Genomic DNA, 25,427 nt, shown 5'->3' with positions numbered 1-25,427 from the left:
CTTTGAGAAAGTTATATTTGTATTTTGTTTTCCCTTTTCTGACTGGCCAAAATGGATGTCTTCCTAGATGGATTTGCATTGGCCAGTAGAGGTTTGCCAATGCATCAGGAGCCACAATGCTCCAACCCAATGTCTTAAGACGAATACTGTCTTAAACATTGTCACTGGGAATTAAAGTTAGTAAGTGGGAGGTGGGTGTTCCCTCTTGCTTCCTTTAGAGCTACCTTGTATTCAGTTATCGTCATCTTCCAGTCTCCGTGTCTTGGCGGTGAAGGAAAGGGTGAGACTGACTAAACATAAAACCAGAGCCCTCCAGTTGAATCATTATAAACTCTTTAAATAATGTAAGGTAAGTGTGTTGTGACCACATAGACATGGCTGTGTGAGTGAGTCTGTGGATATACGCTCAGTCTTCTATAACTCTGCTGCCTACAATTCTGTTACACCACAGTTTACACCATGGTGCTGCAAAATAACCAACCATCTTATTTCTAAAATACTAAGTAAGCCCTTTTATTCCCATTTTAGAAAACAGATACAAAAGAAACTTCAGGAAGTTTGGAGACTATAAATGAGCCTACTCCCCAGCCTATGCCTTTTCCACCCAGCATAATCAGATCAGGATCCCCGAAATTGGATCCTTCTGAAGTCTACCTGAAATCTAAGACTTTATATGAAGATAAACGTAAGTAGCTGTAAAATACGTCATGGGAGTGTAGCAAGATCATCTGCACTATTTTAACATTGGAACCCCCCACCCTTTACACGGACATTGAGATAGTATCCCTTCATTCCCACTTCAATGTCGTTCTGAGCCTTTGCTGAGTATGTTCATTCCTTTATCAAAACCATGGATTAAGTACAAGCTGTCCACCAGATACCATGTTAGGTAAATTGCAATACAGAGAAAAATAAATTACCTACACCTAGAAATCTTTTTTATTCACTTTACATCCCGCTCACAGCCCTCCTCCCTCTCATCCTCTCTCACAATGCTTCCTTTCATTCCCCCCCCCCCCTTTCTCTTCTGAGCAGGTAGAGGTCCCCCTAGGCATCCCTCCACCTGGGTACAAGTGCCCGTAGGGCTAGGCACATCCTATCCCAGGGAGGCCAGACAAGACAGCCCAGCTAGAAGAACATATCCCACAGGCAGGCAACAGCTTTGGGACAGCCTCCAGTCCAGTTATTCAGGACCCACGTGAACCAAGCTGCACATCTGCTACACACTGCTTGTAAAAAGTTTATTAAATCCAAATGGAGCAGACAATACATGATGGAATAAGCATGTGTACCACAAGCAGAATGGTGCCACGGAAGTATGCTGGGCTCATAGCCAGAGGATGGGGACCAGACGTCGCCTAGCCAGGACAGTGGCAGAAAGATGCAGAGTAGACAGCAGTCAGTTTATCACCATGGAAGGCGTATGGCATCAGACAGTGCTTTATTCAGAGGGGAGAGGAAAGAAGAAGACAAAGCCGGGAGACTGTACACTGGCTTCCTTGGCCTGTGTCCTGCAGAGTGGCTGCAGTTGGCAGGAAAGCCAGAGCAAGAGCGCAACAGACCCTGGACAGCGGAAAGGGAAGCTGGAACTGGGCGGATAAAAGAGAACCACAGAATACCTTAGCTATGGGGGAAAGAGTGCTAGTTTTGTGGCTAGAAAGCGGTTTCTGGCTGGAGGGTAGAGATGATCAGTGTGGTATGTAATGAGCGTGAACCAGAGCAGACTTTGAAGGAGTCACCTGGGAGGAGAAGGACAAAGGATACAATTAAGAAGTATCCCTTTGCACTAATTTAGTTACTGATGATACATCTTTTCTGAAGGAAAGTTTCAGGTTTATTTAAGCTTGGTTTTTAAAATTTTACTTGTTTTTAAGAAATAGAGAAGGAAGTGAGAGCTGCAATTGGGATGTAAAGTGAATAAAGGAAATAAATTACTGGGAAACCGAACTTTATTTGCATTGTAAAGGGGGTAGACATTGGGAATGGCATGTGTAACTGACTTCACGTGTGACTAGTTGTCCGTCTTTATCTCCATGCTGTCTGCCGTATTCAGGAAGGAGAGGACCACACCAGCCACAAGCCTACAGAGCAATGATTTAATCTATGTGTAGACCCCTCTCTTCAGGCTGTCCATTCATTGTCTGATATATTCTTAATACTTGTATAAACTCTGCAGGGGCTTTGGGCCCTCTATAAGACAAATGAGTTTGACTCATGGACTCTCTTCCTTTTCTTTTTTAAATTTAGTTTATTATTACTGTATGTGTATATGTGTGTAACTTATATGAGTAGAAGTATTTATCCAAAGAGATTGCTTCTAAAGAATTGCCAGGAAGTTACTCTACACCATATTTCACTTACTTTTTATGTAGTTTCTTGGCAGTTTCTCTTTCTTTTTCTTCTTAGTAAATTCATCTTCTTTATGAATAAAGCTAATATTTTCCTGGAGACAAAATCTTAGACATAAAATTGACATTTCTGAATAAATATCCTCGCACCCAGCTCCCTGGGGACAAGATTGTGGGGGTAGACTGGCATCTGGGGAGTCAAGCCGGGTTTAAATCTTAGTTCTACCAGTTATTGGAAGATATCGAGTGATTTATTCAGGCCTTTAGTTTACCCACCTAGAAAATGGGTACATACCTATTTCTCTTTTTCTTTAAAAATTCTAACATTCTACACATTTAGGTTAAGTAAATAGTTTTTCTTAGACAAAGCTGTTTGCTTATGAGTAGAAATAAGGCGTTTTATGGGCTCTCTTTTCCTAGGATTTAAAGTACCTTGGTCAAATGTTCACTTAAATCATTTTCAATTTCAGTTGGCTGATTCTGAAGTTAATGTTGCAATATTGATTGGACAATATTAGAAGTTAGTGGCAGTATAATACCACGAGCCTGGGAGTGGGAATAGTAACCTGATCTGTCTTGACACAGTTTTGTTTAACTTTTGAAGCAGGAATTTCTATAAGCCCTCATATATACATTTTCACATGTCAGATGTTCTGAGATTATAGTTTTTGAATGCTCTAATGTTTTTCTATCAAATATTGAGCTTTATTTTAGTCCTTTCAAAATAAATTTATTTACATATTCTTATTTTCCTTAGCACCCAACACCAAAGACCTAGATGTCTTTCTTCGGAAACAAGAATCGGGGTTTGGCTTCAGGGTGCTGGGAGGAGATGGACCTGACCAGTCTGTAAGTGCACACTGCTGGATAGTGATGGGAGTTTGGTTTGGTTTGGTTTGGTTTGGTTGGGGTTTTTGCAACAGTGTCACACTATATGGCCTTGCTGGCCTGAAACTCACTCCCTCTGTAGACCAGGTTGTCCTCAGAGTCATAGAAAGCAGCCTGCCACTGCCTCCCTTCCTGGAATTAAATGTGTAACCATCACACCCAGCCCATGGATCTAGTTAGTAGTCTCGAATGGAGAGTTGTGGAATATAGGTTGTATTAGTTACATTTTAGGCAGCTGAGAAGGATTTGGCATGCGGTTTCCAAGGTAGTGTCTGTAATGTCCGAAAGGCATGGAGCACGTGGCTGGAGCAGGAAGCTGAGAGATCATATTTCCATCTACATGCAGGAAGCACAGAGCGAACAGGAAGTGGGGCATGGCTATAAATCTTCAAACCCCTCCCAGTGACACACTTCCTCTTGTAAAACTCCACAGGTCCCATGCCTTTCCTGAAAAGTGCCATCCATCACTAGGGACCTAGTGTTCAGAGAAGTAGGCCTAAGGAAGGAGGACTCATCAGACCTCTCAGTGGTAGCTTCTGTTTTGTTTTCCTTCTCCCCTTAAGTGTACTGGGATTTCTTTTTTCCTTTAATAAATAATTTTATTGATATGGATACCATATTTCTATGTCATTATCTCTTAAGTTAACGTAGTGTGACATAAGCTTAAAACCATATATCAACATATCTCTGAGTTTAGGCAAGTCTGGTCTATAGAGCGAATTTCAGGATAACCACGCTGTGCAGTGAAACCCTGCCTCAGAAAAATAAACAAACAAACCATACATTTAAAACTGAGTATTTAGCTCTAAACTTAACATCAATTACTTCTCTTCTGTCCTTTTTAAGTAAACAAAGGTTATTTGGAACTAGAATTGTGACTCAGTGATAGATCTGTTTGTGTCTAGCAGTCAGAAAAAGCTTATTTGGACTAATTCTGTCTCAGAACCCTGTAATCCAGTATGTGCTTTACCACAATACCTAGTCTTCAGACTACTCCATAGAACTGGCAGGACGCTTAACACTTTGTTGTTTTCTTGTTAGCTCTAGCATTAGCAAAATATAAAATAATTAAAATTCTAGAAGATGCAAGGGTTATATTTATAAAGCATTTGAAGTCCAGAATTTTATGTGGATTAATTTAGAAAACAAACACAGTGAGTTTGGTTTTACTTTTTGCCTTAGTGTTAAATGTCAGGGAAATAATACAGTGTAGAGGACATTTATATTTGTTATATATAATATAGAAGTCCTGCTTTGTTACTTTTAGAAATGTAGTCCCTTAAATATGAAAGGCTTCTATTTCAGAGTGCTGTATCATATTTATAGCATATAAATGTTATAATTAATAATATAGCTTACAATGACATTGATCATTGGAGACATAGAGGTTAAGGCCCAATGCTGTTCTCAAAGCAAATGTCAGATACTTTGGTTTTGATAGAATATGAATTTTTTATTGCTTTCTATTTTGTCAATAATAACAATGTTCACTTAGACAATTTAAGAATTTATCCTCAATAACTTGTGAACAACCTTTCTCTTCTAAACATCAAGGTTAGTAGTTCTAAAAGAACCATAAAATTACAGGGTTCTAGTTGCTGGAGAACAGAATGAACTGGGTCCAGCAGGCACAGGGCTCTATCCCATACAGTGACTCATAACCTCCATGTGCCCTCTGACATTTTAGGAACAAGAAATATTTCTTGCTTATATGACCCTAACTTGCATTATTGACCATGGTATATATGGGAGAATCATAAGAATGACCCTGATGGTGTGGACAATGATGTGTAGAACCCATACACACACTTTTCTTTTTTAAAGCATGTCTGTTTGTTTTGTTATATGTAGTATAGAGAAGTTGGGGGTGCTTTGTAAGTTCTTAAGCAACTTTGTATTTTCCTTGGACTCAACCTGGGGATCTAGAACTACATAACACAGTGTGGGTATCTGAAGGACCACTTTGGAGAATTTGTACTTTCTGAAAATACCGTCTTTCTGAAGTTTGTCTTTTCATAGATTAGGTCTTCAGTTGATCTTAGTGAACTGTATAGACCAAACCATACTATGCTATCTTACAGATATATATTGGGGCCATCATTCCCCTGGGAGCAGCGGAAAAGGATGGTAGGCTCCGTGCTGCTGATGAATTGATGTGTATTGATGGGATTCCTGTTAAAGGGAAATCACATAAGCAAGTCTTGGACTTAATGACCACTGCTGCTCGAAATGGCCACGTGTTACTCACTGTGAGGAGGAAGATCTTCTATGGAGGTATGTAAAGCTCTTTCAGCAGTGTATTTGCTGACACTTTTGGGATAATTCAGAGCCAATTGCAGAAAGCTTTTTAGTGTAAAAGATCCAGAAATAGATTTCCAAAGTAGAAATAAATTTTGGTTTGCTACATTAAGTTATGGTATTAAACAGTTTTACCAATATATTACTGTGAAGGGGAGTATTGGTTTAAATTTTTAAAATAAATAGTTATTTTTATCATAGTAAGATAGCCTCTACCTGAACATATCAAACAGCTTGATCGTGATGAAATCCCAAATATTTACAAATAGTAGAATGTTTCTCTTTAGAAAATTTTGGTATAGGGCCAGGAAAGATACCTTAGCCAGATAAGTGCTTCCCTTACACGCAGGAGGACCCGTGTTTGTGCTATCTCCATAGCCCATAAAAAGCCCATCATGGTGCCAGGATTTATAATCCTGTTGCTGGGAGGCAGAGGGAAGATCCCCAGGGCTTGCTGGCTTGGTGAGCTCCAGGCCACTGAGAGACCCTGATGTACGAAGTTGTCCTCTGTCTCCGTTTGTGCCACACAATACACATGTATGTGTACTCAAAAGGCAAGTTTTGGTGGAAGATAACTTAATATTTGCTGCTTATTGTGTATCAAACGCATTGGTTATTTTCTCTGGACTCTCAGACTATAGTGTGCTTATTATCATGTGCAGTCATTGACAAAAAGGTTAATGGGCAGTAAATAATGGGTCTAGGTTTAAACTTTGAACTGCAGAGCCCACCGTCTAAACCATGACAATAGAATATGAACAGATCTTGTAGTTTCTTATCCACACCTTTGTGACTACTGAATAGGATGCTTTTTTTAAAGCAGGGTAGCCCTGGCTAGCCTGGAACTCACTATGTAGATCAGGCTACCCTACAGAGATCTCTCCACCTCTGCCACCATGTCCTGCTAAATAGGATTTTATAAGTGAATTCTTGCCAGGGGTATGGGGGGGGGGGGGGGGGGGGGGGAACGACAGACAGAGACAGACACACAGACAGTTTAGTAGTACAAGAAATTAAGCCTTATGGAGAGATGGATTTTGATCTACTTACTGTCACCTATCACTCCAGCACCTAGGGAAGACTGCCTGACAAGTAGATCTTAGTAAGTGTTAATTGCCGGCACTGGGGGCTGAGCCTCATGCTCTCATGTGTGAAGTCTCTGGTCTGACCCTGAGCTAGATAGCAGCAGTGTGACAAAGGCCTGCCATGGAGGTTCCTGTAGATCTTCATGCGGTGCTGCCTCTTCGCCTTGGTTGTGCTGGGTCAGTAAAAACCTGAAAAGAATCACAGGAGATGTGCCATGACGTTTCTAGTCACTTGATATTATTAGAGACCTAGCTAATTCATTCCAGTAGGAAAAGAAACCCTACCCTTGTTTTCTCAGTGATAACTGGATGTCGGTATATTATATTTAGATTCTAAACCTTGCTCTTTTTAAATGTACCTGTGCTCATGCCTCTAGTGGGAGCCATGTGTACAGAGAGGACAACCGTAGGCAGTTATTGCTAAAGCATCCTCTGATTTTTTTTTTTTCAGAGTATTTCATTGGCCTGGAACTTTCTTACAGACCAGGCTAAGCCCAGGGATCTGTCTGTCTCTGCCTCCCCAGTATGGCCCAGGCACTTTACTAACTGAGTTGTTTTCTCAGGAGCTAAAATATTCTTAACATCAAGCAAATATAGAGCTAAAGGGACTTTACAAATGTGTCTTTAAGAAATGTAGTACACTAGGATTCTTAGTGATAGCTGACCAGGTTGCCACAGAAACAAGCCTTTCCTCTGTTCTCTTGTTTTCCAAGTCAATCAGAGCTTGTATGTCATTGAATAGCAGCAAAAGGTATAGGCTTACTGCCCTTTGTAGGGGACTTCATATGACTTTATACCCAGAAGCCGGGGCGGCCATTCACACCAACAACTTGCTGCATGTGGGATATCATGGTGAGCTCAGCTGACCTTACCACCCGAGACGCTTCAGTATGAACACCTATGTAAGAGGCATCTGTGTGTAGAGAGCAGATGGCTTGGGCAGCTTTCTGGAGCTTTCACCTCCACAGACATCGGTACTCATCAGTCCCTGGGCTAAATTATATCACCATTAACTTAAAATAAAATTTACTGTGTCATTTCTATCATCTGCTTTTGTTGAAACTTTATAACCATCAACGAACTAAAGCAATTCTAATAATTCGCTTGTTAAAAAATAACTTGTTTGGTTTTGGTGTTATTTGCTTTTCTATTTATTGTATGCATGTTGATGATAAATGCCTTCTCCAGGTGAGCTAACTCACTGGGCTCAATGATTCTTAACTAACTGATCTTGTAGAGGTTTTGAAGAGCTCTCTCAAAAGTGAAATGACATTGGGTCATATGTAGTTTATCTGTTGTATATTTTAAGTATTTAGGAGTCAGACCCTCGGCTGCCTACACTGTACTTTAATTAGCCCCAAGATTCTCAGGGAGGATGGACAACATAGTACATTTCTATTCTTTGTTATTAGAAGTGAAATTTATTGTATAGCCCAGCACTAAACTACTTACCTAGCACTTAACTATTTTCTACACTAACTATTTTCCATAAATATTGAAACTGATGTTATTATAGAGAAACAACCCGAGGATGAAAGCCCTCAAGCCTTCTCACAGAGTGGATCTCCTCGCCTAAATCGGACAGAGCTTCCAACCAGGTCTGCCCCACAGGAGTCCTATGATGTTATCTTACAGAGGAAAGAAAATGAAGGGTTTGGTTTTGTCATCCTCACCTCTAAAAGCAAGCCGCCCCCAGGAGGTAAGGGCTGCTGTATCCTGTTCTCTCCCTGAACGTCCAGTTTTCTGGGTTTAGTAAATGAATTAAGACCTGTGTATAAATTGTCTTAGATTTATCTTTTTAAAGCAGTACATTTTTAATTCCAAAATCAGTCAGTCTAAACCCTTCAGCCTTCAGATTTCTCTGGCGTCTCAAATGCTCCACCCCCCCCCCAAATCTGTTTTTACCAATAGTGAAGAAATATGCCAGGGATCTAATTTTATGAATTTAGAAAAAGGTACAATTTAAATGTTTTTAAATAATAATTTTTAAGTTGGGAGGGTACTGATTTTCTAAATTAGAGATGAAATAATTCTGAGAGCAGTTGAGAAGGAATAAAACTGGGAAATAGAAAACTTTGCCCCAGTTATACCTTGGATATTTCATGTTATAAATAATAATTGTATTCCAACTAGGGATCATTCTTGCTAAATGATAAGAGGCATTTCTGCCTTTCATATATATTTCATTGAAAAGTAAGATTTTATTGGAACCTTTAAAAATTAATATTCTGAGCCAATGTTTAATAGAGTTTTGCATCTGAGATGGATGAATATATATAAAAGACAGATAAAATAGCAAGCACAAGGCTGATAGGATTCAGCGCATTAAATGTTTTCCTTATCTTTAGTTTCTAAAAAATAAGAACCCTAACTATGATTATGAAGTGCAATTGAATATCAGGTAAGAAAAAGCACACTGATATTTCTGTATTATGCTTATCTAATAACTATTTTTTCTAAGTCAGAACAATAAAAATCCTTGACCACATAAGAATATGCTCTTGCCTTTGATAGTGGATTTGATTATTTTTTGGGTAGAAGATCCTATTAAACTAAATGGTGACTAAGACTTTAGTAAAAAAGGAGAAATATAAAAGAAAGCATTTTCAGAAAACTGCAGAAGTCTTGCTACAGTTAATACATGCATGTAAAGGGAGGAGGTGCTGTAATGTGGATGAGCATTGCTGTAGTATCAGGTCACTGCTCACTGTTCCAGTTTCCCAGAGCAGTTGCCATGGTAACACTTGGAACTAGAACTGTCACTGTTGCCGTGAAGATAATTATGTAGCTATGTCAGAATATGAAACGAGTTAGTTTTGATGTAGCATCTTTGGAAGTCAGACTTTTCAAAACTAATAACTATTAAAGAAATCATATTGGTCATTTTAATTCCATATAATAATCTAATCCCTGATTCAGATTAATAAATATAGTAAAATATTTTTATACTATGTGATAAATGCTGAACAAGTTTATATTAAAAATTCTCTCTTCCTACTGTTGCAAAAGATGAGAATCTAGTATTCACCATAAAACAAAGCGATATAGGTGAATTCAATAAGAAGATAGATTATTTGCATGCTTAAACCTTTTTTATATTTTTTGTTTATATTAAGTTTTTTGTTTTTATTCATTTAAACACAGATATTTTGATGGCTTTGTGTATGTAAATATTTCACCTAATTAAATGATTTCATTAATTTTTTTAGGCTTCATAATCAGACAAACTTTTGTTCAAGTCTATTCTATCTTTAATATCAGATGGACTTACCTTGGGACAGGTTACTTACCCTGCAAGAGCTGTGGTTTCCCCTATAAACAGAGGACGGTGCTGACGCCCTTGTCTCATTAAGGTTGAGGACTGCGACTACTATGCTCTTGTTACCGCTTACCTAAGGCGTTGCCTGTAGTTTGAGGAGAGGGGAAATTCGTTGGGTTTTTGAGACAGCATCTGATCATTGCTGTCTAGGCTGTTCCTGAACTTGTAGGTTTAAGGGATCTTCCTGGCTTAGCCTCAGGATAGCTGGTCTTGGCAGTGACACACAAGAACCCAGCAACCTTCTCCATTAGGACCTTCAAAATGCTTATCAGTACATAATAATGAGATACGAAAACCCAGTTCAGATATAAGACAGGCACAAAACTAACATGTGGCAGGAAAGGAGTGTTTGAAGCTCATTACGTATCAGTGTGAGCATAAATTAGACTCACATGGTTGCCAAGTTCTTTATAAATATCCAAAGTTTTAAGTCAAGGTACAAAATGAGAATTGGTAATTTCACTTAACTGCTAGATAATAATGTCACAAGTACTGGGTCCTGGAGCATTCCTCGTAGAATACCACTTGTCTCATTCAGAGAGAAGAACCCTAGGTAAGTGTAAGTGATGGGGGCTTCCATTCCCAGAAGCAGACCAGTTAGTGCAGTTAGTGACAGAGTGTGCTTTACAAGAGAGGATGCACTGTTGGAAAGGCAGAAAACCTATCTCTTCCTTTATGAACCTTGTCTCAGAACCCTGTTCAACATAGATCACCTTTTCTCCCAGGTAAATGTGTCTCAAAAAAGAGTTTCTAGTAGTATCTCTGGAAGCAGTTTTGACATCGTTAAATTCCCTGCTGTTGGCTTTGTCCAAGATCAGGCAGTCCTGGCCAGCATCCTCGCAGTGAGCCTTGGTGCAGTGAGCACTTGCTTAGAAAAGCCCTGCTTCGGTGAAAGGACACGTCTCACTTCACTTTGAAGTGCTGCAGACGTGTCACTGTTACTCTTGCCATATGCTTTTCAGTTCTGCTTGCAAAGGGTTTATTTGAGAAAGAGGAGCCTTTCCTGTTACTGTCTTTGCTTTACTGAAAGTAAATGTTAAGGAGCACTCATCTGACCTGAGGAGCTGCACACCCAGACTGAGCAGAGATGGGTGTAGACAGGCATGGGAAGGTGGTGTTATGGTAGATGTCACTGTGTACTAACAAAGATAAGGCAAGACCTGACACTGTGCCGGGACACACCTCCCAGTCCAGGGTTCTGTTGGTTCTAGATACTTGGGTGGTTCTCCTCTAAGTGCAAAGACATTAAGAACCTGACCACTTCTATCACCCAGACAAGCTCTGTGGGAAGTCACATGCCACTGTCCTACAGAGCCTTACTGTTGCTGTGCCCACATGGTAAAAACAGGAACCTCTGAGATTTCAGAGATTAACTCTGTTTGGTGCTTTACCAAGTCTGAGCAAACCCTGCAGTGTGCCAAGTTGCTGAATGATTTCTTAGGAGATTTTGAATGAACACTATGTGTAAGTAAGTTTTTTCTAAGAAGTAGAACTAAGGTATTGATTTAGGATGTCACAACAGGGCCACCATATGATTTGCCACATGTTTCTAATGTGTCACCTGTTATAGTGAGCCAGCTCAGAATGTTTGCTGGAGGGCATGGTCCAGAATACACTGCATTTTTCTAATTGCTCTATTTGCAAGGAAAATCGACTCCTAAGTGCTTGATTTCATTTTGTGCTAAAAGGCACTTGTTTCCTACATTAATTGTCCCCAATTTAAAAATAAAATCTATCACTGTATAATTCTAGCAAAGTCAAGGACATAAATCATGACCAACAATAATTTTTCCAGTCTAATTGAAAGTCTGTTAAATGTCTATAGGACACTCCCAGCTATGATTCAGAAATACTAGTAAGGAGTGTTTTACACAGGAAATTAAACCTAATTCACAGTGCCATCTAAAATTACTGTCACTATTCATATCAGTCAGTAGTCATGAGGAACTCAGGAGTATTGAGTATTGACCTTGGCTAGAAAACTCAGAGACTGCAGACTCGCTTCCTGGTACGAATGTCATTGATTGCACATTGAATGATACCTTGTTTGACAAGATGCCCTGAATGTCTAGGGACTTGTCTTAAACTATGACAACAACACAGTACCCTCCGCCCCCAATCTGCCAGACCCTTAGACAGTAACCCAGAGCTGCAGTAGCATCCCTGAGGCCCTCCACACTTACAAGGTGGTCACAGCTGCATGCAAAGAAAACCAGGGAGCCTTAACACTAGATAGTCACACCTTATTTTTATGTAACTTTTGATTTTTAAAAAGATCTAAAGACTCAAATTAATTTTTATGCCAGTGTGTTTGTGTGTTGGGAAGATGTTTATGCACGTCTACATGTGTGCATGTGTATGTGGAGGCTAGAGGACAACTTGAGGTCTAATCCTTAGGAACACAGCCCGCCTCCTTTCACACAGGGTCTCTCATTGGCCTGGAGATCACCAATTAGACTGGGTTGGCTGGCTAGCTAGCCCCAGGGATTCTCCTGTCTTGAATCCCTAACACTGGGATTTTAATCATGTACCCTTATCCCTATGCCCACTTTTATGTAGGTTCCGGGAATTAAACGGAGGTCTGCCTGCTTACACCAACTGAGCCTTCTTCCGAGCCCACAAATTAATTTTTGTATAGAAATACGATTCATTTTAGAGATCAGTCATTTGTTTTCATTGTACCTGGACTTCTAACTGGTTATCAAGTCTTAGCATGAAATGACCTGTATTTGTTTAAAGATTTCTCCTGGAAGGGGGGGGGGGGGCAGACACAGAGAGAGGCAGAGACAGAGAGAGACAGACACAGAGACAGAGAGAGGGAAGCAAAAACTGACACAGCTGTGATAGCTAACAGTGTCCCTTAGCTAGAAAAATTGGAATAATGATATAAAAAGAGGAAAAAGATGCAGGATTCAGGTCCAAGTGGGAAGAGCTGAGTCACAGGAGGAGGCCACGCTGGAGCCAGGATACCTAGTGAGATACAGACCTCCAAATCAGAAGCCAGGGAGAAGACCCAGGAGGAGCTGCTGTGGGACTGGGATTCCTGGGCCAACTGTATGGAGGAGGCTTTGACAAACCCTGCATGGTATTTGCCTAAGAAAGGTGGAAGAAGGGCTATAAAGATGACTCAGAAGGAAAGAGCACTTGTTGCTCTTGCAGAGGAAGTGGATCAGTTCCCAGCAGCCACATGACAGCACACAACTGTCTGTAGCTCTAGTTCCAGGCCCTGGCACCTCTTCTGAGTTCCAGGGTACCAAACATACGTATGGTATACACATACACACATACATACATACATACATACATACACACACCCATACATACATACACACATACATACATACATACATACATACATACATACACACACACACACACATATACATACATACATACATACATACATACATACATACATACATACAGGCAGAACACCCATACACATAAATAAATCTGAAAAGAAGAAAACTATGAAAGACTGTTCACAGGGACATCTGAAGGACACATGTGGAACCAATATCAACTCAGGAGGACTCTAAGTGCCCTTTAGAGAACTGTGATATGCCCTGTGATGCTCTCCCAGGAGCCCTCAAACCCAGGAGCACTCCCCTCCCTGCCGTCTGCCGAGAAAGGACCTGTCAGACCCAGCTCAGCTTCTGGGACTGTCATCATATGCTCCTGTGTCTCCCTCTTCCCTACTCATTCTGGCTCTTTTCTTCCTTCATCACACCTTCACCTCTGGTGTGGCTGATGCCATTTAGTTTCTCTCTCCATCTCTCTATCTCTCCATCTATCCATCCACCCATCCACCCATCCATCCATCTCTATCCATCCATCCATCTCTATCCATCTATCCATCTCTCTCCATCCATCCATCCATCCATCCATCCATCCATCTCTATCCATCTATCCATCTCTCTCCATCCATCCATCTCTATCCATTTATCCATCTATCTCTCCATCCATCCATCCATCCATCCATCCATCCATATCTCCTCTCTCTCTCTCCACTGTCCTAGTGAAGCTGTTTAGGTCAATAAGGTTAAAAAGATTAGTGGCTTTAAAAACTAAATAAACTGGAACAAGGTTTCTAGTAAGTAGAAAACAGCAACAAGCTTATATCTGTGGTTACAACCACATTAAAAAGTCTCTGTGTGGACAGGGAGGGGTGGACAGGATAATTGTACTTGTTTCTCTTTGTTTTCCGAGCCTTTTCTTTGATGTTAGTATGTAAACTTTTAAATAATGATGAGAACAAATCCATTACTAGCAGGTATCTAAACTGGAAAACTTGGGGTTCTTGCCACAGTTATTCCTCATAAAATTGGCCGGGTCATAGATGGAAGTCCAGCTGATCGTTGTGGAAGACTGAAAGTTGGAGACCACATCTCTGCGGTGAATGGGCAGTCCATTGTTGACCTGTCCCATGATAATATTGTTCAGCTCATCAAAGATGCTGGGGTCACCGTCACGCTGACAGTGGTTGCTGAAGAAGGTGAGAACAAGGCCACCCTCCCCAAGATCGTGTTTTACTGTGTCAGTTACTGTTCTGTTGTCCCTGTTCTACTGCATGACCAGGGCAGTGTATAAAAGGACTCACTTAACAGGAGGCTTGTTTGTGGTTTCCAAGAACTGGTCCATTGTAATGGAGGGGAATGCAGCAGGCAGGGAGGCAGGCAGGCAGGCAGGCAGGCAGGCAGGCAGGCAGGCAGGCAGGCAGGCAGGTCCTGGAGCAGTAGCTGAGGGCTTACACTTCATGTATAAGACAGTGAGAGCAGGCCTTAGTTTGGGCTTTTAAAACTTCAAACAAGGCCACACCTACTCCAGCAAGAATTCACCTAATTCTTCACAAACAGTTCCACTAACTAGGAGCCAGTCATTCAAACGCATGGATCTATGGGGCTGTTCACAAACTCACCCAGCACACAGCCCAAGCCCAGGGTGTATGAGAGCTGTTAATGTGCTTGTGGTCTTATTCTGTAGCTTTCTACTTCATCTCCTGAGACAATTTACTATAAAGTTGTCAGCTGCTCAAAAAATTAGCTGGTGAATGGTGGTCGTTTATGTGTCAAGAAGCAGGTGTCCAGAACTGACACTTCCAGATCTTATCGATGTCTTATGTCTCAGCTTGAGTGCAAGGAGATCCTCCAGAGACTTCAGAGGGAGCTTCTATTGACAGCACAGCTGGTGTGCCAGATCCATGCCATGTGTGACTTTCTCTGGGAGTGGAGGTTTGTTCTGGGCAGATGCTGTATGAACAGGAATGGAGCGCGTAGGAATCACTCCTAAGTAAGGTGTAGAGCACTTCTGGCCGCCCTGGAACACGCCTGTCAGTCACTGAGGATTTCTAAGGAGGAACTCTCTGAACTGCCTGCTCTTCTTTCATTACTACTGAGCGGCCACTATTTAACGCTCATCTCATCCATCCTGACTTTGTAGTGATAATGAGAAGACAAGGCAGAGTTAGGAAGGCTCATCTCCTCTCATAAAATTCCCTCAGGAATAGAATAGAATGCTTGCCTGATATGCATAGACCCTGGGTTGGATCGCCAGCACTGCTGAAAGGAGAGATAGCAGTTAAAGTTCCTCATACTTTGTTTATTCACATTACAGTTTTCCTCTATGGTCCTAAGGTCACTTTCCAGGTGCTTTGTAACCCCAGCCCCACAGCATGGTGCTGTGTTGTCAAGTCTGGTCTCACTTGGTCTTCTGAGCTCAAGTGATCTCCCGCCAGCCTCCCAGAACTAGAACTATGCCCAGGTGCATTTCTCCACATATTTCCTCTTTTGTTCCTATTGGATTGGTCACATGTTTCTACCTTTACGGTATTGTGTAAGTCTTCTTTTTGTCCAAGGCACTGTGGTACGTACTTATTCATGAGCATTCCCTCCTTGTGACTCAAATGTCACAAAAGCCAGTGCTGGCATGGCCTTGGTGTGCAGGTGTGTCCTCCTGCCTGTCTTCGCGCAGGCGCGCAGGGGTCCTGAGGGGAGAAGGGATGCTCAGTTCAGGAGCAGCAGACTGCAGGCCCCCTAAGGCTGGTAATGCAGTATCATACAGAACAAGTCTAGACAAGCCTTTTCTATGAAACGGTAAGCTTTTCCTGACTGCTTATTCTCACCGTCCTTAAAGTGCAGCTGCTGCTGACAAGCACTGCACATACCTGAGTAACCTGCGTACTGTGGCGGGAGAACAAGGTGTTTTCAAAGACTATCACTTATTACTGACGGTCAATTTTTCTAAAAGGTTGTCCAAAATGGCTCATTTTTCTTAGAGTAAAAACTACCTTTGACATTTCAGCCAAATGTTTTGGACAGATGTTAATGAAGGGACAGGATCGTGTCAGTCACCACTAGGAAGAAATGAAACAGAAATCTTAGTCACTGATTATCTGTCATTTTATTGTACTCTGGATTTTTTTAAACTATGAAAACCTTGAGAATGCTCTATTTTATTCAAGAAATAATATAAAGTCTCCCTTTTGTCTTAAAATTTTCCTTCATAGAATTTGTTTTCTAAGCTTCTCATTGAATTCGGTGTAAAACTTACCAGCTGCCTTACAGTTAAGTGAATCTTGAGCTGTGTTCAGAAATTATATCCGCACCATTCCTCCAAGTTACATGGCCCCTTACCGATACTTGTCTCCTGCCCACCCCAGCCTTCACCGTGAGAAGGAAAGGGTTTGTTACCTGGAGAACAGTGTGTCTCCTCCATCCCTTCATCTTCCCTTTGCTCGGTGTTGTTTTATATCAGGGACTACTTTGCCACAGACAGGATAAGGCAAGTGCCATGTGTCATATACTTGGACCTGTGTCCACCCTGTGCCTCTGCCACAGTAATTTGGTCCCAAGGCTGGAGCGGGAGTTGGCTGCACTAAGTACTGTGCTCACTTTATAGCTTTTCCATCGCTCCTAATGGTCTGTCAAGTCCTTTTTGTTTTTATATGGACATAAGTTACCATGAAGTTACCATAGCCACCAAGAACATACACTGGGGCGAACCAGACATCGTCTGTGCCCTCTCCCCATTAGGTCTCCGTTTATTCCCACTTGCCCACACACTGCACTCTGGTTTCCCTTCTAATGTACTTCGTGTGTTTGTTCTCATGTGCGCCTTTAAAGTGCACTGTCTGGTGTGTGCGTTGTGCTCTTTGGGTTGTATAGGTAGATGATTCTGTTATAGAGCGCTATTCTGGGCCTATTCTCACAACTATGGGATTCGTGTTGTTTCCCAGAATTCAAAGATTCTACAATTCCTCATGCCATCTCTTTTTTTCTTTTAACTGAAATAAACTCACATGTTATAAAACTCATCACAACATGCCATCCGGTACTATTCTGGAGGACTATTTGGGGGAGGGGGGTCATTTTTTTTAAGTTTATTCAAAAGGTTTTCTAACTATCACCACTAATGTCACATTTTATTAGCTCCTAAAAGAAACCCCATAATCATTATAAGTTACTTATTTTCTTCTTACACCATCCCTCAGCAACCATACATCTGCTGTTTGCCTCTGTGCATTTGTTAGACGTTTTTCTTAAGTGGAATCATATAGTATGTGACCTTGTCTATCTGGTTTCTTTCTCTAGCAAACGTTTAAGGTTTAACTTCATTGTAGTCTTTTTCATTCCTTTTATATGTAATAATGCAAAGTCCATATTACATATACATCCTTTTACTTTTCAATTAGTCATTTGGTAGACATTTGTTTCTCCTTTTATTGTGAATTATGTCAATTACTGTACATGTTTTTCTTACAATGAATGATTTCATTGTTCTTGAACTTTTCCTAAAGTTAAAATTGTCAGGTAATATTGTGTGGCTTTTTGCGGAGTTGCCAGATGATTCCTTTAGCCAGCTACCTGATCTTCTACTCTCATCAGCCATGTACGAGGGAGGTTTCCAGATGTGTCGGATCCTCCACAGCGCTTATTTTCTGGTTCAGGTTGTTTTCTCATATTAGCCATTCTAAGGGATGTGAAGTGATAGTCCACTGTACTTGGCCTCACATGTCCCTACAATGAGTAATGTTAAATTTAGCATCTTTTCCTGTGCTTTGGAGAAATGGCTGTTCAAATCCTGTGTGTGTGTGTGTGTGTGTGTGTGTGTGTGTGTGTGTGTGTGTGTGCGTGTGCACGTGTGCGTGTGTGTGCGCGCGTGTGTGTGCACGTGTGTGTGTACATATTCTGAATGCTAGATCTTCCTTAGGTATGCAGCTTTCACGTGTTTGTCTCCCAGGCGACATTTGTCTTTGCACGTTCCTATTCCTTACCTTTGATGCACAAACCATGGAATGCTGACGAAGACTGACTCATTTATATTCTCTTTGCTGTTTTGTGCTTTGTTCTTAAAGCATTCTTTCTATACATTTACAGTATATCCACATTGTAGCTTGCTAGTTTCCCATGGGTATTTAACCTCATCTTACCTGTCTGCTTCACACATTTCTCTGTGTATCCTATAAAAGAGTGTGATAATTTCTGGGAACAGAATTACTTACTCAATCAATGAATATCAACATACCATTTGGCTCAGTGTTGTAAAAGTGTTTCTGTAACCACAGTGGCCATCTTTACCTCCACTGAAACACCTTCCTGAGCCCTTATTTCATGGTCTTCACTTGGCATTATCAGCTTGTTTGTATGCAGTGTGGCCAACACTGAAAACACTGTGATCGCAGTATGCGTAAGCAGCCGGAAGGATCCCACATAGAACCTGACACATTGAATAGGAGGTGAAGTCGGAGGCTCATTCCAGGTGGTAAATTTGGTTAGAATCTTATATGTGACAGAAAGTTTACCTTAAGATTTAAAGCAGAACAACTGGCCTGTTTCATGGGTTGTGTTAAAACTAAAGGCCCAGGAGCTGAGAGAATTGGTTCAAAATTGGTGACAAGAAAACCACGAGATACAACCTGCTCAGTCTGTATAATGTCACTTGTATGTATGTTTCCAGGATGACCGTCTGGTATTGGATAACTAATTGGGTATGCTCTTCCCTGGGGAAGACTATTCCTCCCACTCCCAGAGACCTTCAGTTGCTGTAGTTAGTTATGTGGGTTAAGCCTCATGAGCTCCAGTCAGTTGGCGCCATCCTTTCTCAGCCCACGTTTGGGCAGGCGTGTTGATACTTTATGTAACTTCTGACATTGCTAGGACAGTCTCACAGCAAACCAATCCCTGACTCTTACAATCTTCCCACCCCTCATCCACCATGGTCCCTGAGCCTTGGGTACGGGTGTGTGTTGTAGATGCATTCACTGGTACTGGGCTGCTCAGCTCTGCATTTTGATTGGCTGTGGTTTTCTGTGGTGGCTCCATCTGTTGAAAGAGAAGTTTCCTTGATGAGGGGTGAAGACTGTGCTTACCTGTGGGTAGAGGGCAAATGCTTAAGTTATTGTGGATTATGCTGTTCTAAAATTAATGGCTGTAGATTCTCCTCCATTAACCATGGCTTCACTGGCACTGAATAGTTAGCTGGGTTTCCAGTACCAGGCATGGCTTCCTTCCCCTCCTGTTAAATGGGTCTTACAGTCCAATCATTTCTGATCTCTCTCTCTCTCTCTCTCTCTGTCATGCAATATCAATGAAAAAAGAGACCATGAATTTGAAGAGAACAAGGAGGAGTATATGGGAGATATGTAATTGCATTATAATCTCAAAGTCTTAACAAAAAAGGGAAAAGAAAAGAAAAAAATACTGGAAATGTAGCTCAGTTGGTAAAATGCTTGCCTAGCATGGGTGAAGTTCTGAGTTCAAAACCCAGTACAATACAAAGTGAGTATGGGCTCTCAGAACTCAGGAGGTGGACTTAGGAGGTCAAAGTTCAAGGTCTTCCTCAGCTAGATAACAGTTCCAAAGTACCCTAGGCTACGTGAAATCCTGCTTCAAAAACTAAATAAATACATACATAATTCCTTTAATATTTTGAAAAACTTAGGGGGTCAAATTGTAACACCCTAAACTCGTTAGGTAAAACTGTGACTACTACACTATAAAAGAGAAACACATCCAGTATAAAGGAGGAGGTTAATAGCCTCCTTCTCTCCAGTTTCCCTCGTGAGATACTTGTCCAAGGCCATATGTCCACATCTAATGTGCGCATGTCAGCACAAGCCCAGCAGCAAAGCAGCGTTAGAGCTGCCCAGCCCAGGCTTGACCACATTACATTTCTGTCTTCTCCACCTCCTATTCTTTAGCCTGTGCCTTTAGGAATATTCTTGGCTTCCAGTTGCAAGACATTCTTAAATACATTTTGAAGAGTTATAGAGCATAAAGCCCAAGAATAATGATTTATAAAACCCAAAGTTTTCCTACCATGTCCACCTCTTATCTTTGATATCAGACATTTTATCTCCCATTATGCTCCAGGATTCACTCAACAGCTTCTTTAGACTGATCTCATCTAAATCAGCCTCCACTTACCATGCGTACAAGGCGATGTTTATACACTTGAAGAGAGAAATTCCACATGGGGCTCACTGCTCACTGTGACAGAGCGTCCTGACCAGGGCGACTGGGCTTACAGTTGCTGGGGTGCAGTGCACGATGGTGCGGGGTGGTAGCGGCAGCAAGCCGAGCGCTCACGTCTTGAACACAGCAAGAAGCAGAAAAGGCAAACTGAGAATGGCATGTGACTTTACACCGTAAAGTCTAATCTCAGAGAAGCACTTCCTCCAGCAAGGCCACACCCCCAGACTTCCCCAAACAGCACGGTCAACTAGGGACCCCGTATTTGGGTAGCTGAGCCTACAGGCGCCATTCTCGTTCCAACCCCACAGTTGTATTCTAAACATGTAAGTGCCATCTGCACACTCACTCATGTGCACCCTAAAGGGTGACTCAGATTCAAACTGCAGATGACACAGACAGAAGCATGGAGAAGGAAAGTGCTCAAGAACACACAGTACACAATGGGACTCGGCTTAACCCCTGTCCATCTTGCTCCAGAATTGATGCATGTGGTTCCTTAGTGGAGCTCTCCATATTTGATATTTTAATATCCTACATTTTGGTATTTGTGTAGAGTCAAATATTCAAAAGTTTCAGCTTTAAAAATATGATATGGGCCAGCAAGATGGCTCTACAGGTAAATGCACCTGCCACCAAGCTTGATAACCTGACTTCAATTCCAGAGATCTATATGGTCAAAAGAAAGCCAACTCCTGACGTTGTTCTCTGACCTCCACACATCTGCTCTGATATGCACACCCCCATCACACTCAGTTGTTTCTTAATGGCTCTGCAGTCTGAGATTCCCTGTAGACTGTCATCTCCCAGGATATCCACCTAGTTGTAAATGTAGGCCTGGGTTGGTTCTGCAGGTAGTTACCCAAACGGTTAAGAATGACATGGACACAAATGATTCTCAATCTCACTCCACTCCCACCCTGCCCCACACACATCCATGCTCTTAGAAAACAGAAACTGGGAATCTTTATAAACATTTTTCAACACTCTGGATGACTTTGTGATCTTTGATGCTAAGTGTCAGGCAGAATAACTTCCTTGGTTAAAATGCAAGATCCCAGATGTGTATAGTTTGCAGAGTGGCCTCTGTGCTCTGGGCACCGAGAGCACAGGAGCCGCTGGAGCTGTCCTCTATACAGACATGACTGAATGTACGCAGTTCTGGTTTCCATGTTATCAAAGAGGCAGGGCTGAAAATGTAAAATAAAAAATGGCTGTTGTTCTCTTAAAACGTAAGTGTTACTTAAAGCCAGGGAGGAGATCATTACTGTTCCACCTCTAGGAAGTAACTGCAGTTCTGTGAAAGCCCTAACGCTGGGACCTAACCACCGCTGTTGTTTACTTAAAATCCACTTGGTCTTCATGTTTTCAAGTGCAGATTCTGATTTCTGTTGTTTTCTCATTTAAACAGAGCATCATGGTCCACCATCAGGAACAAACTCAGCCAGGCAGAGCCCAGCACTGCAGCACAGACCCATGGGACAGGCGCAGGCCACCCACATACCTGGGGACAGGTGTGGCTATTCTCAGGTTTTGGGTTTTTCCCTGCCTTTTACTCTCCCACTCCCAGGCAGGAATACACAAGCCAGACAGGCAAGTCTGGAGGAAAGCTGTTGCGTATCTCATCCTCATAGTCCTTCCCAGTGCCTCCTGCCCCTCCAGACCCTCGCCCCTCTTCCCAGCCCCCATGCCAGGCACAGTACCGTGAGCTAGTCAGCCTTGGGGCAGCATCTAGCCTATTTCTCTGGTAAGCACTTTAGTAGGGGAGGCCCAGCCCCACCTGACTCAGTCTTTTCAAACTACCTTACACTCAGGCAGTAATTTGAATAGATTTCTTTCCTCTGTTAAAAATACTAGTTGTAAAAGAGAAACTAGGTTTCCACAAATTCAACATCTTCCCAGGCCTTGGGGCTCTAGAAGCTCCATTTCTCATGGTGACAAGGTCACAGTGGCTGCCTCTGGTTCAGTTATTTTATGTACAGCTTTCTTTGAGAGCAACTTCATCAAAACACCACTGACAGAAGGGGATGGGGTTCAGTCTTTAACCTACCCTGGAGGGAGTGAGCAGTCATTTTCTAGCAGTTCAGGTTCTAGAGATCATCAGTTTACAGCATCTTGTCAGGATAGAGAATGGTAAGGCTAAGCTTCGAGAGACTTCTAGACTAAAAGCTTTGAGCTTTTTAGACTGTTTCTTATTTTCTCAGTGTAGGACGTAACTTGGTTTCTCTCACAGAACTGCCCTAGAAGGTGAAGTTGGGAAAGATGTCTGCAGCTCTTACAGACACTCCTGGTCTGACCACAAGCACCTTGCACAGCCGGACACCGCGGTGATTTCCGTGGTGGGCAGTCGGCACAGTCAGGTAAACACAGACACCCTGCTGCTGGGGTTTGGGTTTCTGTATGGCTGATGTCAGTGTTTTTATTGCAAATCTGTCCCGATCCATTTGCTTCCAAAGTTACTAATCATTACAGAACTAGTAATGTGGTTGTCATTCACTACACCATTCAGACAGAGATCAGAGCCCAGTATGTACCAGTGCATAGCACTGTACAGCTAATTAAAGGGGGGCTTGTGCTTGTTTCTCAGGGAAATTTAAAAAAAAAAAAAACTCTATAAAGTGGGTACTTTTAAAAACTGTTCTTTTAGTTGTTCTATTGAACATTGATCAACTAGAAGAAGGCATAATTTTCAAATGAATTTATTTGAATTTATAAAAATTAAGTTGCAGCCCAAACTAGCATTCCTTTCTTACCACTTAGGACTGCATGTCAAGAGTATACACCATTTCTCTAAGTCAGCTATGAAAGCAGACTCTCTGCAAGGCACAGCCAAAGCAGTGCATGAGAACACTCTGTTGTGCTTCCTTCCCCCAGAGCCTTGGGTGTTACCCTGTGGAGCTGGAGAGAGGCCCTCGAGGCTTTGGGTTCAGCCTCCGAGGAGGGAAGGAGTACAACATGGGGCTGTTCATCCTTCGCCTTGCTGAGGACGGGCCTGCCATCAAAGACGGCAGAATTCACGTGAGTTCACTTGTGTTCCCAGCCTTCACTTTTGGCTCTGGACTGAAAAGTTCCAGAAGTAACTGCTTTATGGGAATGCAGCCGCCTATGTAAGAAAGGGGTTTCTGCAGCCACATGTGCTTTCCTAGCCAGCCAGGGTTTCAGAGCCTCACGGCTTGTCTGTGTGTCCATAGGACACAGCACAGGGCAGATGGATTAGTAAATCAGACCACTTCTATCTTATTACAAGTCTGGAAGATAGCAGGACCAAAGGACTCTACAGTTTCTTCTAAGACATAGTAAGTCCAGGGAGTTTTTCCACTTAGATCCCTATAGAGGCAGAAAACACTCTGGCCCTGCCAACCATTATAGTTATTAGAACGACTAGAGTTGGGTCACAGACTTTCTCAACCTTGCAACAACAGCATTGTACAAGGCACTGGAGACTTAACCACTTATAGATCTCCACCTGTCTCCTTCTCTAGATATTAAAGAGGAATCTTACATAAAAAGGAATTGTTGCCTCGATTTTTAAAAATCAGTTAATTTGATAGTTATATAATCAGTATAGATTTTAAGTTCTAGACATCTTTGGGTTTCTTCTGTTTTCAGTAGGCACCAGAGCAAAAGAACCTTTTAACCTGAGTAGATGGTTAGAGAAATTATTCTTAAGTCTAACAATCAAAAAGCCTCGGGGAAGGGGTGCAGCCCAGTCAGTAGTGGGCCTGTTTATAACAAAGCGTTGGGGTCAGCCCTGGCAGCACATACACACTGTGAGTGGGTACACAGCTGATATTTCCACACTTGGGAAGTAGAGACAAGGTCACAAGTTCAAGGTCATCCTCAGCTACCAGAGCAAGTTTGGGCAACATGAGTAGACCTAGTTTTAGGAATACAAATAGCTTCTTGGCAAGTGCAGCTTTGTGCCTCACTCTGATCACTCACTTCATAACCTGTTCTGAGTGTCTGCCTTAAGCTAGGCTTTATGCCTGTGTCAGGGGAACTGGTGCAAGGGTGATACCAGTCCTTCCTCAAAGTGACCCGGCATGTGCGAGGGTCAGAGAATGACGATGAAGGTGCTCGGAGGTGAGCACAATTCAGGAGCGAGGCTGAGGGATGCATATCAGTGGTGGGACCTGAGGGAGAGGTAACCCACATAACAGGGATTGCCCTCTGGTGGTGAGCCCTGCGGTGTCTTAGGCTGTGTGCAGGAGTGGAGAGAACGGAGTGGTTGTCAGTACAGAGGTGCTGGAGAAGAGAGCTGGCTGTCACTCTTGCATGGATGACTTGAGTGGTCACCTCCTGGATAGAAGACAAAATATGCAGAAGAGGTCACCTTCCAGTGAAGGAAGGACCAGCTTAGATGACTCACAAGTATCTGTTCAGTGAGTGAGGGACAAAGACAAAGGAGGCCTTGGGTACCTCATCTTGTCTGTATGACCAAAAAAGAAAAAAAGATAATAGGCTCAGGTGAGAAAGAATTTGGCAGTCAGCTGGTGTAAGTCTTCACTGTGCTAAGGTGGCTGTGCAAGTGTACTTCTCAGGCCCTGGGTGGTGACATGACCCAGACAGAAGGGATGAGTGAGGCATTGTGCTAGATGACATCATTCAGAGAGGCCTAGAGAGCAGCAGTGGCAGAAGTGGGGCCTACACCTAGTGCACAGAACAGAGAAGCAGGCAGGTAGAAATGCAGAGCCACACATCGTGGGCCACGTGCCATCGGCACCAGCTGATGTAGCACTTTCTCCCATAGTTTAATGAACTGAAGAGAGCTCGGTTTTAAGAATGAGGAGGATGGAGTCAAACCCTTTTTCCATCATCTTGTAGCGAGGTAGCCTTACGCAGCTTCCTTTTGAGCCTCAGTTTAAGTCCATGTGCCATCCTTGGTTTCCTTGGTCCTCTCCCCGTCTTCTCCTTCCTCTTCGCTCTCTCCTGCTGAAGTATTTCACATTTCTTCTTTTGGTTCCAAATAGAGTTCTGAGATCTACTAATTCCTCATACAAATGAAGGCCAAGCGGGTAAT

General features: G+C 42.3%; 2 protein-coding genes across 9 annotated transcripts in view; one reads left to right on the top strand and one right to left on the bottom strand.

Moving 5' to 3' along the window:
- The window catches only part of Magi3 (membrane associated guanylate kinase, WW and PDZ domain containing 3), a 197,971-nt gene that overhangs the window by 164,639 nt on the left and 7,905 nt on the right, over positions 1–25,427 (top strand). For both annotated transcript variants that reach the window (XM_087616098.1, NM_139084.3), the window contains 8 exon segments: positions 529–685; positions 3,106–3,197; positions 5,318–5,510; positions 8,136–8,318; positions 14,248–14,433; positions 21,819–21,921; positions 22,641–22,767; positions 23,282–23,425. In XM_087616098.1, the coding sequence (XP_087472224.1) occupies positions 529–685; positions 3,106–3,197; positions 5,318–5,510; positions 8,136–8,318; positions 14,248–14,433; positions 21,819–21,921; positions 22,641–22,767; positions 23,282–23,425 (1,185 nt within the window).
- Phtf1 (putative homeodomain transcription factor 1) overlaps positions 14,012–25,427 on the bottom strand; it is a 64,867-nt gene continuing 53,451 nt past the window's right edge. For 3 of the 7 annotated variants that reach the window (XR_015659431.1, XR_015659451.1, XR_015659444.1), the window contains 2 exons: positions 20,363–20,526; positions 15,794–19,305 (listed from right to left, as the gene is read on the bottom strand). The gene's annotated coding sequence lies outside the window, so the exon portion shown is untranslated. Of the gene's footprint in view, positions 19,306–20,362; positions 20,527–25,427 lie in introns of all 7 variants that reach the window. The other 4 variants (XR_015659439.1, XR_015659448.1, XR_015659438.1 and 1 more) reach the window with 3 other exon arrangements.

This window comes from Rattus norvegicus, chromosome 2 (genome assembly GCF_021556685.1).
Source record: "Rattus norvegicus strain SHRSP/BbbUtx chromosome 2, alternate assembly SHRSP_T2T, whole genome shotgun sequence".
NCBI lineage: Eukaryota > Metazoa > Chordata > Mammalia > Rodentia > Muridae > Rattus > Rattus norvegicus.
Note: the sequence above shows the minus strand (reverse complement) of the source record. Positions and strands in the feature narration are given on the sequence as shown.